The 14,827-nt window shown below is 39.4% G+C and overlaps 1 protein-coding gene across 1 annotated transcript in view; it reads left to right on the plus strand.

Annotated features, from left to right (window-relative positions):
- LOC122055073 (histidinol dehydrogenase, chloroplastic-like) overlaps window positions 1-6,244 on the plus strand; it is a 182,265-nt gene extending 176,021 nt beyond the window's left edge. Inside the window, exon 10 of the mRNA XM_042616468.1 lies at window positions 6,077-6,244. Coding sequence (XP_042472402.1) covers window positions 6,077-6,244 — 168 coding nt within the window. The remainder of the gene's footprint in view (window positions 1-6,076) is intronic.
- The last annotated feature ends 8,583 nt before the right edge of the window (window positions 6,245-14,827 follow it).

Genomic DNA, 14,827 nt, shown 5'->3' on the forward strand with positions numbered 1-14,827 from the left:
AAGACCAGATAGAGGATTGAGACTACCCAGAGTAGACAGAAAAGTTATGCTGACACTCGCCGTAGGCCACTCAAATTCCAAGTAAGGGATTCAGTCTTTCTCAATGTTGCTCCGATGAAGGGAGTAATGAGATTTGGCAAGAAGGGCAAGTTAAGTCCCCGCTACGTGGGACCCTATCCGATTACAGAGAGGATTGGGAAAGTAGCTTACAAGCTGGATTTACCACAAGACATGTCAGCAATACATAATGTATTTCATGTCTCCATGCTAAAGAAGTGTCTCCACAACCCTAGCTAAGTGATTCAGGCTTAGTCAGTGCAGATCCAGGAGGATCTTAGCTATGAGAGCAGACCTACACAGATAGTGGATAGAGAAGTTAAGAGACTAAGGAACAAAGAAGTGCCACTAGTGAAGGTCATCTGGCAGAATCAGAAGCACGAGGAAGTTACTTGGGAGCGTGAGGACAGCATGAGACAAAATTATCCAGAATTATTCTAAGTTCGAGGACGAACTTTTTATAAGGTATGGGGAATTGTAACAATCCAAATTTCCTCATTACGAGTCATAATAATGCTTAAAAATATTTAGAAATGCTTTACAAATATTCTAGAGATTTTTAGGGATTTTTAGAGTATTTTTATGCAATTTTTGGAGTTCGTTTGGTAATTTTACCAAAAGAAAGAAGTTTCAAAAAATAAAGAGGTTCAGCCGAGGTTCGAACCCGTGACCTCCGATCCAACCTGAGTCTTAAGCGAAGCGTGATGACCAAGAACCCAGCAGGGCCGTGCTGATTAGAATAGATAGCGAAATATATTTATGTGGTAGATAGTTAACAGAATATTGGAGTTATAAAGGGAGAACATAGGGATTAATTTGTCGTAACCTAATTCCTTCCTCTCTTCCCCTCTCACGCGCGCGGCGTTCTGTTCGGGAGGAAACAAGTCGGAGCTAGGGCATCGACTCCGGCGGCCGGCCAAGGGTCAATTTCAAGAGTATTCCACACCATCGTGATTCCCTGGTCGAGGAGAACACGTAGGTGTGAAGAAGTTGCCGAGATTCCATGCTATCTGAAACCCTAGAAGCCCCTCTTGTTCGGTTGTGAGTCCAAGAAGCAAGGTAAGTGTTTCTCACTAGCAGTAGGAGTAGTTCCGAACCCTTGTTCTTCTTGAATTCGAAGCATGTTGTAAAGATTTGTGATTTAGATTGTTGGTGTCGTGAATCTCAAAGAAAGGAAGGAGATTTGTTGTTTAGCCTGTGGTTATTGTTTTCTTCAGGTTTTGAATTTAGTATTTTAGTTGGTTGAATTGGATTTTATTGTTTGTGACTTAATGAGCATGTTCGGGTTGCATGGAAGCTAGCAATTCTCTGTTTTTCTTTTGTTGCCGTGGCACATAATATGAAGAACAATTATGTTTTCGGTTTACAGTAGAAATTATCCTTGCTTGTTGCCTTTTGGGTTCCTTGCCGTGGTACAGAACAGGGGGAAGGTGCTGGTTTTGTTTTGTAAAACTTGCTGCCATGAAACTTAATTCAAATTGTTTAGCTTTGAATGGTTGTGTAGCATATTGGTTTCTTTTGTTTCCTTGCTGTGGTACTGAACATGAAAATATTTAGTTTATGGTTTTAGCTTATGGTTTAGTATTCCAGTTCAGATCATGTTGTAACATGCTTAAAGACCTCTATTGTTCTTTAAAGGTATAAGCTTTGCATAGGTTTTACATGGATTTTATAATCTGAACCCTATATAGATTGCTTGTGACCTTAAATAGATTTAGTTTTGTGTTGAATAACTAAGCATGAACAACCCTTTGGAGCTGCTATACAGTTTAGCTTACTGTTTAATTACCGAGGTATTATTTTATTAGAAGTATGCACAAGTAACAAGTATTTTATTTGAAAAGGCTAGTACCCGACTTCCGAGATTGTCGTTAAACAAATCCAAGTGACCGTTTCCGAGGTCTCGGCCCTGGTAAGACCAAGGTCTTTACCCTTGTAGAACTAGTGGCTCGCTACCTCTATTTTACTAGGGAGCGCACAATGGTACTACGCCTGGGCCCAAGAAAGAATTGATTATTATTTTCAAGTATAAAAGTATAAGATATTAAACAAGTGAAACAAGCTTCACATAGGTTTAAAATTCAGCAAGTTTAGTTTCCTTGTATGCTCGCATGTTGTTAGAACTTTTTTATTATTGTTTGCTATCAGATGAGCAACTTTACATGTTTAGCATTTCAGTATGTTCACATGCATATTCGAGTTTTTGTGAGTTAGATAGCGCTTACTAAGCAATTTTTTCTTATAGTTGCATTTTCTCTTACTGCAGATAAAGAAAAGGAAAAGCTATAGCGAAGGAAGGCAACAAGGAGGTGCGGATGGATGTGTGATGTTTGGACTATGGAAGCCTTGGGTATAGTTTAAAGTTCATTAATATTTTGGGCTGTCGTAAAACATATATTAAAGTACCTGAAAAGGATTAGAGATTATATGCTGGTTACCAGGCAGATAACTTGATCCCTGTGGCTTACACGAATTCGGACTTCCAATCAGATAGGGACAATAGTAAATCAACCGCGGGGTATGTGTTTACTTTGGGAGGTGGAGTCATAGCATGGAGGAGTATTAAGCAGAAATGTGTTTCAGACTCCGCCATGGAAGCTGAGTTTATGGCAGCCTCTAAGGCAGCCAAAAAAGTTATATGGGTCAGAAACTTCTTGATGGACTTAGATGTGATTCCTAGTTTGCCCAAAGATATCACAATTTATTGTGATAGCAGTGGTGTAGTACCAAACTCAAAGGAACCACGAGCCCATAAGGCAAGTAAACATATAGAGCGCAACTACCACCTGATACAAGACATCGTAAAATGAGGAGAGGTTGTTGTCGTCAAGATTACATCACCAGATAACCTGACAGTTCCTTTCACTAAGGCCCCTAGAGCTTTTGATAACCATATTGACGGGATAGGAATCAGATGTATGACATCATTTATGGCAGCATAGTCTTTTAATATAAGTGAGAGATTGTTGGGATGTATACTATAAGCCTACCTTTTGTATGAACATTTGTTTTGAAATATTTTGAAATGAGAATCACTTTGGTCAAATGTATTCATTTTATATTTATATATATGTCAATGTCGTTGTCCATTTAATTTATATTGTAGATAACATAGTGTGTGGTGTCACACAGAAGATCATGTTATCGGTTCCTTATAAATTATAAATAGTGGATCACAACCAAGATGGATTGGAACAAACCATTAGAACGGTTATAGTGTAATTTGGTATTAGTCTGTCTTAACTATGAAATTACACTGGTACACTATGTGTGTATTGAACAGGACCATTTGAGGTTGTTCGATTTATACTGACTACGTAAAAGAACAGAACCTCTGTTATTATGGATGTGCGTCCTCCTAATCCTTATATAATAACAAGCATGTATACTTAGTATTTATTTCTTTGACTTATCAATGGGTGAGATTTATTCGTTAAATCAATAGGCCCAATGAGTTGAGAGATAATATTATTTATATGATATGTTGTTGATTATAAAAGGAAACTGTGTCCTAATTATTTAGGCTAATGATGTCCGCTTGAGGAGCTCATAAGGATTATCATGTAAACCCTGCAGTTGGACGTAGCCCGGCATGATAATAAAGTTGAGTGGTACTACTCTTGGAATCATATATTAATTAATTGAGTTGTTAGTAACTCATTTAATTAACGGACATACGATATCTTAGGCACAGAGAGATTAATGAACTAATGATAAGAAGGAGCCCATATTGTAATATGAGATTAGTGCGGTAGTTCAATAATAACCCTTTAGTGGTATGGGTTATTATTGATGGACTTGAGTTTGGTGTTGGGCCAAACATAGGAAGCCCGTGCCCATTAGGAGGCCTAAACCAATTCCTCCTATAGGTCCCTGTTGTAGCCTCTAAATAAAGGCTCGCATCCAACAATCCACAACTTGGTTTTGGTTTGGTTTTCTCTACCTTCCTAGGGCCGGCAGCAAGGCTATAAGAAGGATTAAGTAGTGCCCCCTAAAACCTATTTTTTCCCACAATTCTCTTCTCGCCTCCTAGGGCCGGCGGCACACATCCTCCTCCTTGTGGTCGGCGCACCTCACCTACTCCCTCCTTGTGGCCGGCGCCCCTCCCCTCCTCCTTTCTTAGGGTTGGCGCCCCTCCTTGTTAGGGCCGGTGCCCCTCCTTGCTAGGATTTCTTGGTGGGCGGCGGATTAGAGAAGAGGAAGAAGAGGAGAAGGAAGAAGATTAGTAGGTGCCCCATCCTTGAGTTTCCTGTTGGACCGAAAAGAATTTAGATATCTCCACAATGACATGATATTGTCCACTTTGGGCCTAGGCCCTCATGGTTTTGCTCTTGGGCTCTACCCAAAAGGCCTCATGCCAATGGAGATATCTTTCTCTTATAAACTCATGATCTTTTCCATGTGTTTTCAATATGGGACTATGTTTGCAACCTTGCAACCCCAACAATCCCCCCCTCAAACAAAGGACCATAGGCTTCCCACATCCGATCCTTGACCCACCAGGTCTTCCTGCCCCTCGGTCTACCCGACCTACTAGGACTTCCTGCCCCTCGGTCTACCCGACCTACTAGGACTTCCTGCCCCTCGGTCTACCCGACCTACTAGGACTTCCTTGCCTAGCCGCAACTAGGACTTCCTGCCCCTCGGTCCACCCGACCTACTAGGACTTCCTTGCCTAGCCGCAACTAGGACTTCCTGCCTGGTGTCTGGTCCTCTTGATCCGAACATAGGAGCCCCACTTTCTTTGTTCGAGGTCAATATTGCACTCACATGGTTCAATCAGACCATAGCTCTTGTGCACAGTCGGCGGTTAAACCTTCTGGCAGTCCGGACTCTGATACCAATTGTTGGACCGAAAAGAATTTAGATATCTCCACAATGACATGATATTGTCCACTTTGGGCCTAGGCCCTCATGGTTTTGCTCTTGGGCTCTACCCAAAAGGCCTCATGCCAATGGAGATATCTTTCTCTTATAAACCCATGATCTTTTCCATGTGTTTTCAATATGGGACTATGTTTGCAACCTTGCAACCCCAACATTTCCTTGGTGGCCGACGGTTTGGATCCAAAGAAAAGAAGGGTGATTTTGTCTTGGTAGATCGTCACCCACATGACGCCCAAGAAGAGGAGAGGAATACGACAGAAGATCAAGAGGTCTTTAGTTAAAAGGAAAGGTACAACTAGTTCTTTAATTCCGCTGCGTAATTTGTTAGTTTTCTTTGTATCGATTTTGAATACCAACACAAGAGGCCAACGATCTTGTACTTCGATCAAGGTGTACTTAGATCCATCAAGAACTTGCTTGATTGATCAAACACATGTCTGATCAAATATGCGGGTTGCTTGAAAAAGTTCTGTACTTATACAATTTTTGTACAAGGAAATTTAAACAGAACGAAATTCCAGCACCTTCATAACCTGCGTCATTATCATACCAGTGGTCTAGCATATGTCACTACGGTCGGCGGGATACCCATTGAGTTCACATCTGATATTTTGAGGTCATTCTTAGGGTGTTGGAGGTCTGCTAGCACATTCACGTGCTTTCCTCAGGTTGATGAACCCCTGACTAAGTTGCTTTCCCATGTTTCTATAGATATGATTCAACAATATTACTTTCATGCTCCAAGGGCTCCGCTTAAGTGCATTTTTGATGTCACACGCATGGCAGCTCCTAGTTACATCTTTTATAAAGTTGTCATTGCATGCCTCTTGCCCATTGTCACTAAAGGGCAAGCCAAGATTATACTCCCTCATTTGGTCATGATGTATGCATTTGAGCAGTGTCTCGATATTAATGTTGCTCTTCAGGTCTATTAGCCCATCATCCACTTTTCTAGACCGGTTCAAGGGAAGTTATACATGCCATTCTGTCATGTCTTGACATCATTTTTCATAACTAAAGGCATTGATATCACTCAGGGTGCATTGCATCAGTTGTCCAAGGATTTTGATCAGTTAGGGCCTCGACAGATATCTCTGGCACAGATTGAGCAGTGTGAGGGCGTCATGATCAGGATGATTTAGACTCGGACGATGCTATGGAGGAGGTCCTTGCCTCTGTTCCAGGAGTTGCACATATGTCCTTGCGCGAGTGGGTCCTTCACTTGGAGGAGTTTGTCCGTGAGGAGTTTCGGGGCGTTCGCCAGCAGCAGACAAAGATGTTTGAGATGATGCAGCGTTAGGATCTTGCCTACCATGACCTTTCGCCTCCTCCTTCACATGATGATGCTTAGGCTTGGTGTTTGCTTGTTTTTGGTTGGTGTCGGGTGCCTTTTGGCTTTGGCTTATTTATCTTCTATTCATCTCGAACACCTTTCATGTTGTTGTAGTATCTTTCTTTCCTGACTATCTATCTTTCTGACTTTGGATGCATACCTATGTATGCTTATTCGTATGACTTTTAGGTCTATCTCTTTTATCCTATCTATTGTTGGCTTTATTTGTTTGTGTGCCAGTGTGCTTAGTATACACTTGTGTTTTGCCTAGTGTTATGCCTATTAATGTGTGTAAAACTGTTATCTAATTAGATTACTTGGGTGGTAACACTGTGAAGGATCCTCATTTCACTTAGATAGCTTTTTTTGAATTATCGGAAAGGTTGGGTTTGTTGCTTCCCTTATCCTTTTGATGTATGTCAAAGGGGGAGAAAAAGTAAAGTTTAAGTTAGCAATTTATTTTTTAAAATTATGTGATAGAATTTAATGTTAAGGGGGAGCTTAGATTTTATGTGATAAAACATATGTTAAGGGGGAGTTTGGAGTTTATACTTCATGTTTACATTATGTTTAAAATTTTTATGTGATAAAGTATATGCTAAGGGGGAGTTTGGAGTTTATGCTTAATGTTTGCACTATGTTTATAATTCTCAAAGCTGTTTTTAGGTCTCACTTAAACATATTGCCACACATCAAAAAGGGAGAGATTGTTGGTACAATCGACCTAGAATTGATTGGGTATAATCATTGTTTTGATGTGTGTGTCAATAAGTTTAAGTTAGATTTCATATTGGTTTTAATATAATTAAGTCATCCAGGACTTGGTAAAACACACAAGCTTGGAAAGTCTCATCTTATGGCTCAGGTCCTTGAAGCTTGGTGAAGGATGGTGCATCCAAGGGACCGCAGACAAGGAGTAATGGAGTGAAGCTGAGGGAAGCGGACTTCAAGGCAACGTGAAGGATGGCACGAAGAAGAGTTGCAGGCTTGAGTACATCTGAGGGATGAAGGCTGAGGAGGAAAGCTTCAAGGGAAACTCTGGAGAGGATGAGTGGGAGTGTGTAATTAGGATCAACTGACTGATAGTTATGATAGTCGACTGGTCCAGTCGATTGATCAGTCAACTGGAAGCGAACAGAGACATTCTGTTAGCTTAGCCCACGATTACCAATCGACTGGTATAATGTCGTTGAGCTGATGACGCATAGAATCCTTGCAGATTTGGTGGAATAGTAGTTGTTACTTGCTACCAGCCGACTAATGGATTCATCAGTCGATTGGTGTCGGGGTTTTCAACAGCATGTATATAAGGCTTGAGAGCTTGGGGAGAACAGATCATCTGATACAAAAATACTGTTAAGCTCTCTAAGTGATCTCCAAGTCTAGAATCACTCAATCTCTTCTTCCTAAGCTCATCTTTAATCTTATGAGAGGAAGAGTTCATCTTGTAAAGATTTCTCCACCTTCATTCTTGGATTGAAAAGGAGAAGATCATAGTGAATCTTGATTGTGTGTGTGTGTGCCTTGGATTAGTCACCTCAAGGAGGTGGAGACCAAGTAAATCGAGGAGTTAGCCTTGCTTTCTTATTACTTGTCTATTTCATTACTAATGGATTCATCAGTCGATTGGTGTCGGGGTTTTCAACAGCATGTATATAAGGCTTGAGAGCTTGGGGAGAACAGATCATCTGATACAAAAATACTGTTAAGCTCTCTAAGTGATCTCCAAGTCTAGAATCACTCAATCTCTTCTTCCTAAGCTCATCTTTAATCTTATGAGAGGAAGAGTTCATCTTGTAAAGATTTCTCCACCTTCATTCTTGGATTGAAAAGGAGAAGATCATAGTGAATCTTGATTGTGTGTGTGTGTGCCTTGGATTAGTCACCTCAAGGAGGTGGAGACCAAGTAAATCGAGGAGTTAGCCTTGCTTTCTTATTACTTGTCTATTTCATTACTTTTTTTGCTTCTGCTAACAAATTGTAGGTAATAAATTGAAGAAAGGCTATTCACCCCCCCCTCTAGCTATACACAAAGGTCCTATCAGGACATAAGTCCCATATCAGTCATATCAAATGCTTTTGTCATAGCTTCCTTAAAAAGTTTTATCATTTGAGGTGAACTTCCTATTAAGATTAGATCATCTACATATAATGATACCAATAAAATGTTATCATTATCTGCTCTTACATAAAGAGCATGCTCACAAGGGCATTGCATAAAGCCATTTTCTTCGAAGTATGCACCAATTCTTGAATTTCATGCACTCGGTGCTTGCTTCAAGCCGTAGAGAGCTTTCTTCAATTTCAACACCTTTCTTTCTTGCCCCCTCTTGATGTAGCCAGTCGGCTGTTCAATATAGACTTCTTTTTCTAAGTAGCCATTAAGAAATGTTGATTTGGCATCAAGCTAAAATATTTGCCACTTTAGTCGAGCGGCTAAAGAGATTATCAACCTTATAGTCTTCATTCATGTAACGGGAGCAAATACTTCTTCGTAGTCAATGCCAACCCTTTGTTTGTTGCCTTTTGCCACAAGTCATGCTTTGTACTTTTCTATTTCTCCTTGAGTATTTTTCTTCACTTTATAAACCCACTTCACACCAATGGGTTTGTGGCCATCGGGCAAAGTAATAAGATGCCAAGTTTCATTCTTCTCAATTGCCTTCATCTCTTCATCCATGGCATTTTTCCATTTTCTATCTTTAATAGCTTCTTCAAAAGATACAATATCTTCATTAGCATAAAGACAAATGATATTAAGTGGAGTTGTCACCTCATATAATTCTCGAAGACTCGTTGTCTTTTGTGGTGGAGGATTTTCTTCATCCGAGGATGATGAAGAAGTAGGTGACGGTGGTGGAGTTGGTTCTTTCTCCTTCACTTGTTCTTCTTCTTGAATCATCACCATATTAGTGCTCCAATTCCAAGCACCATCTTCTTGAAATTCAACATCTCTACTTATGATAACCATTCTGTTCATTGAATTATAGAGTCTGTAAGATTTCGATCTTGCATTATAGCCAATGAAAATGCAAGGTAAGCTTTTGTCATCAAGCTTCGTTCTTCTTTGATCCAGAATGTGTGCATAGGCAATACACCCAAAAATCTTTAAATGAGATACACCTTAAGAAGCATGGACCAGATACAAGTCATGTGTATCTGGTCCATGCTTCTTAAGGTGTAATTCCTTTTAGATTCCTTGTAGGAGACCTATTTAGCAAATACACCACACAGTTTATGGCTTCGGCCCAAAATTCTTTAGCTACTTCTTTTGTATTTAGCATAATTCAAATCATGTCAAGAATAGTTCAGTTCTTCCTTTCAGCAACTCCATTTTATTGAGGGGAGTAAGGTGTGGTTAAAGGCCTCTATTGTAAGATATCGCAAATTAAATAATAAGGTTATTTGAGAAATAGCTTTATTGGATTTTTTTCAAAATTTTTATAAATCTTTCTAGATTTAAATGAAGGTCGTATGACTCATTTTAAGGGGATTAATCGGTGGAACTAATTGGACGTCGGTTTGGAATACCCAAAATAAGTAGGAGTTGGTTTGGGAATGGACTTAGACTTTAATTAATCTAACCTAAGGTTGGGATTAAAATTACTGTGACTTACCTTTAAAAGTCGAAATTCCCTTTCTTTTTCCCCCGATTTCATCCTTCCATTTTCCCGATCACTCTGCCACCCACTCCCTCGCGATCTCGCCTCACCGATGTCGAACTCGTGATTGCTAGCCATCTTTCTTCGCATGAGGCTAGGGCAACGTCTCCATTAGCTGTGTGAGAGCAGTTGACGCACCCCCTCTTGCGATCCTCTCTTCTTTCTCCCTCTTTCTCATGGATGACGCAACCGACACCGACGAAGGGCAATTCTGTCCTGACAATCTTGTTCAATATGTGTCGCCTGAGGAACATCGCAAAATCTTGAAGGTACTATCGTGTTCGAGCTATCTCCGACAGAGCGATCATTTCCTCGATCGTTTCTTGTGTGCCATCAACAGGGGGTCAGCTCTAGGGCATGGTGAGGGATTTGAATCGTGTCGCCCCCAGTCGGTTGACCTCCTTGTTCCTCCTCTATGATCTATTCATTGAAGGGTAGTCCGTATCTCCCCACCAGATGGATCAAATTAGGCGAAGCTTAGGTAAGCTTCATCTGGATTCGTATGGATTCAAGATCTTGCTTAATTGTTTCCATTTCACTATTCTTCCTGTTCTGGATTAGAGGATGGCAACGGATCGACTCATTGGTGGACTCCTCCTCTACCGATCACTATCCTCTCCACTTCTTGTAGCTGCTGAGGTTTCGGGTGAAGGGGTGGAGGGTCTGCTGAGGTAAGGTTTGATCAGTTTGTTAAGGTTCAGCTATTCTCTACTGTACAAATTGAGTTTTGGATTGATTCTTGGAAGGATAGGTGTGTGCCCTCTTGTAGCTTTTGGACAGGGAATCATAGGGTTGTGAGCTACTAGATTGCTACCATATCATAAGGTAAGTGATTTCTAGTGAGATACCTCTGTGATTTCCATTAGTATGTTTCTAAATTAGGTTATCTAATGGGATGTAGGGCTTTATTCTTGCTTAGATTTTCTAGTAGTGAATGGACGTATAGATATTGTTGGGATGTATACTATAAGCCTAGCTTTTGTATGAACATCTGTTTTGAAATATTTTGAAATGAGAATCACTTTGGTCAAATGATTACATTTTATATTTATATATATGTCAATGCAGTTATCCATTTAATTTATATTGTAGATAACATGGTGTGTGGTGCTACACAGAAGATCATGTTATCAGTTCCTTATAAATTATAAATAGTAGCTCACAACTAAGATGAATTGGGGCAAACCATTGGAACAATTGTAGTGTGATTTGGTATTAGTCTGTCTTGACTATAAAATTAGACTAGTATACTATGTGTGTATTGAACACGACCGTTTGAGGTTGTTTGATTTGTACTGACTACATAAAAGAACAGAACCTCAGTTATAATGAATGTGTGTCATCTTAATCCCTATATAATAACAAGCACGTATAATTAGTATTTATTTCTTTAACTTATCAATGGGTGAGATTTATTCATTAAATCAATAGGCCTGATGAGTTGGTAGATAGTATTATTTATATGGTGTATTGTTGATTATAGAAGAAATCTGTGTCCTAATTATTTAGGCTAATGATGTCCCCTTGAGGAGCTCATAAGGATTATCATGTAAACCTTACAGGTAGACTTAGTCCGGCATGATAATAAAGTTGAGTGGTACTACTCTTGGAATTAGATGTTAATTAATTAGGTTGTCAGTAACTCAATTAATTAATGGGCATACGATATCTTAAACACGGGGAGATTAATGCACTCATGGTAAGAAGGAGCCCATATTATAATATGAAATTGGTGCGGCAGTTCAATAATAAGCCTTTAGTGGTATGAATTATTATTAATGGACTTGGGTTGGGTGTTCAGGCCGAACATAGGAAGCCCAAGCCCATCAGGAGGCCTAAACCAATTCCTCCTCTATGTCCCTATTATAGCCTCTATATAAAGCCTCGCATTCACCCATCCACAACTTGGTTTTGGTTTGATATTTTCTTACCTTCCTAGGGTCGGCGGCAAGGCTATAAAAGGACTACGTGGTGGCCCCTAAAACAAAATTTTCCACAATTCTCTTCTCCTTCTTGTGGCCGGTGCCCCTCACCTCCTCCCTCCTTATGGTCGGCGCCCCTCACCTCCTCCCTCCTTGTGGCCGGCGCCCCTCCCCTTCTCCTTGCTTAGGGCCGGTGCCCCCTTCTCCCTTGGTGGGCGGTAGCTTGAAGAAGAGGAAGAAAAGGAAGAAGAGAAGAAGGTGCCCCATCCTAGAGCTTTCCTTGGTGGTCGGCGGTTTGGAAGAGAAGAAGGGAAGGGTGGTTTTGTCTTGGTAGATCGTCACCCACACGACGTTCAAGAAGAGGAGAGGAACACGGCAGAAGATCAAGAGGTCTTTAGCTACAAAGGAAAGGTACAACTAGTTCTTTAATTCCGCTGCGTAATTAGTTTAAGTTTTCTTTGTATCGATTTTGAATACCAACACAAGAGGCCAGCGATCTTATACTTTGATCAAGGTGTTCTTTGATCCGTCAAGAACTTGCTTGATTGATCAAACATATGTCTAATCGAACATGCGGGTTGCTAGAAAAAGTTCTGTACTTGTACAATTTTTGTATAGGAAAATTTAAACAGAACGGAATTCCAGTGCCTTTAGATATAACCCATATTGTTGCTAGATATTTAATTTAATTAATGGAAAGGGGCATTAATTAGGGTTAGCTAATGCATTATAGATAACTATTTCTTTTGGTACACGATTCATACATCATAGTATATGTATATAATTTGATACATTATATGATACAGGTGTTGGTTGCTACTCAGAATATCATACTGGTTCCCTGTACAAAAATTTTGTACAAGTCCCGAACCTTTCTTAACAACTTATTGTGTTCTTTAGAAATTAAATTTGGAATCACAAACAGAACTTAACATTATTGATTTCAAATTCAACTTATATGTTCTTAGAGGTTTAGACTTGGATCGTAAACGATGCTTAACATTATTAATCCAAATCCACCCATGTTACAAAGTTATTTAAATATTTATTTTAAAGATTGGCTTCCAGGTTAAACATGGCGAGACACTAGGCCTTCTTGGGTATGGGATCATCCACCACTTCCTAGACAAAGTCTTTCAAAGAAATTCAATATTTAATCTCCTTATAGTAACCCTAGGTTTAACCAATAAGACCAATCGAATCACAAATTCAAAAAACAAAAGAAACACAAAATCGATTGCTTAAAATCGTTAGCCTCTTGTGTTTAGTATTTCAAAATCTATTCAAAGAAAAATTAGTATGATGCGGAACAAGACAACTGGTTATACCTTTCTTTGTAAACAAAAAAATCTCTTGATCTTCTATTATATTCCTCTCCTTCTCTTGGACGTCGTGTGGGCGACGATCTACCAAGAAGAAATCCACGTAAGCCTTCTTCTCTTTCTCCAAGCTTCGGCCACCAAAGGGATCTAGACAAGAGAGCCTCCTTTCTCTTCTTCTTCTCCTCCTAGTAACCGACCACCAAGACTCCTAGAAGAATAGATGCCGCCGGCCACAAAGTGGAAATCAAAGGAGAAGAGAGAAAGGGAGAGGGACGACCACCAAAAGAAAAGAGAGAGGAACAATAGAATAGAGTTGTGTCTCATGAAGGCACCCTCCCCCTCTCTTATATAATCCTTGGTGAATCCAAAAAAGGAAAGTTTTATAAAAAAAATAAAACTTCCTTTAATTACTCTATATTGGCCGACCACCTCTTATAAAACCAAACAAGGAATGATTTTAAAGAAAATTAAAATCTCTCTTTTAAAATATCCCTTTTGTGGTTAGCTATAAAAGAAATGTTTTATAAATTAAAATCTCGCTCTTTTAAATCCTTTTATGGATATCTATAAAAGATAAGATTTAAAATTAAAACTCCTTTTATATCATGGTTACAAAAAAAGGAAAGTTTTGTCAAAAAATTAAAATCTTTCTTTCACATTATAGATAACTACAAATAAGGAAAGATATCTAATCTCTCTTTTAATCCTTTGTAGAAAATCTATAAAATGAAAGATTTTAAAATTTAAAACTCCCTTTTAAAACCATGTGGATGAAAACATAAAAGGAAAAATTTTATCAAAATTTTATTTTTAATAAAATCCCTCTTCCCTTTCACACTTGGTCGACCCCTTGCTTGGGCACCAAGCAAGGCTTGGTCGGCCCTAGCTCAAGTACCAAGCTTGGCTTGGCCGACCCCTTGCTTGGCCTCCAAGCAAGGATAAGGGTCGGCCCCTAGCATAGGCTAAGAGGCTAGGCTTTGGGTGGATATAAGGCTTCATATAAGAGGCTACAATATGGACCGAGAGGAGGAATTGGTTATGGTCTCCCGATGAACTTGAGCTTCCCATGTTCGCCCCGAACACCCAACTCAAGTTCATCAATAATAACTCATACCACTAAAGAGCTATCATTGAACTACCGCACCAATCCAAAATTAAATTTTGGGCTCCTTCTTATCATGAGTGTGTTAATCTCCCTGTGTTTAAGATATCGAATGTCTACTAATTAAATGAGTTACTGTCACTCACTTAATTAATATCTAACTCCAAGAATAGTACACTCAACTTCATTGTCATGTCGGACTAAGTCCACCTGCAGGGTTTACATGACAATCCTCATGAGCTCATCTTGGGGGCATCATCAACTTAGATTACTAGGACACAGTTCCTTCTATAACCAACAACACACTATATAAATAATATTATTTCCCAACCTATCAGGCCTTTTAATTTAACGAGCTAAATCTCACCCATTGATAAGTCAAAGAAATAAATATTAAATATACATACTTGTTGTTATATCAGGATTAAGAGTACACACTTCCATAATAACTGAGGTTCTATTCTTTTATGCAGTCGATATAAAAAGAACAACCTCAAATGGTCCTACTCAATATACTCTAAGTGTATTAGTGTAATTTTATA

This window comes from Zingiber officinale, chromosome 3B (assembly GCF_018446385.1).
Source record: "Zingiber officinale cultivar Zhangliang chromosome 3B, Zo_v1.1, whole genome shotgun sequence".
Lineage (NCBI taxonomy): Eukaryota > Viridiplantae > Streptophyta > Magnoliopsida > Zingiberales > Zingiberaceae > Zingiber > Zingiber officinale.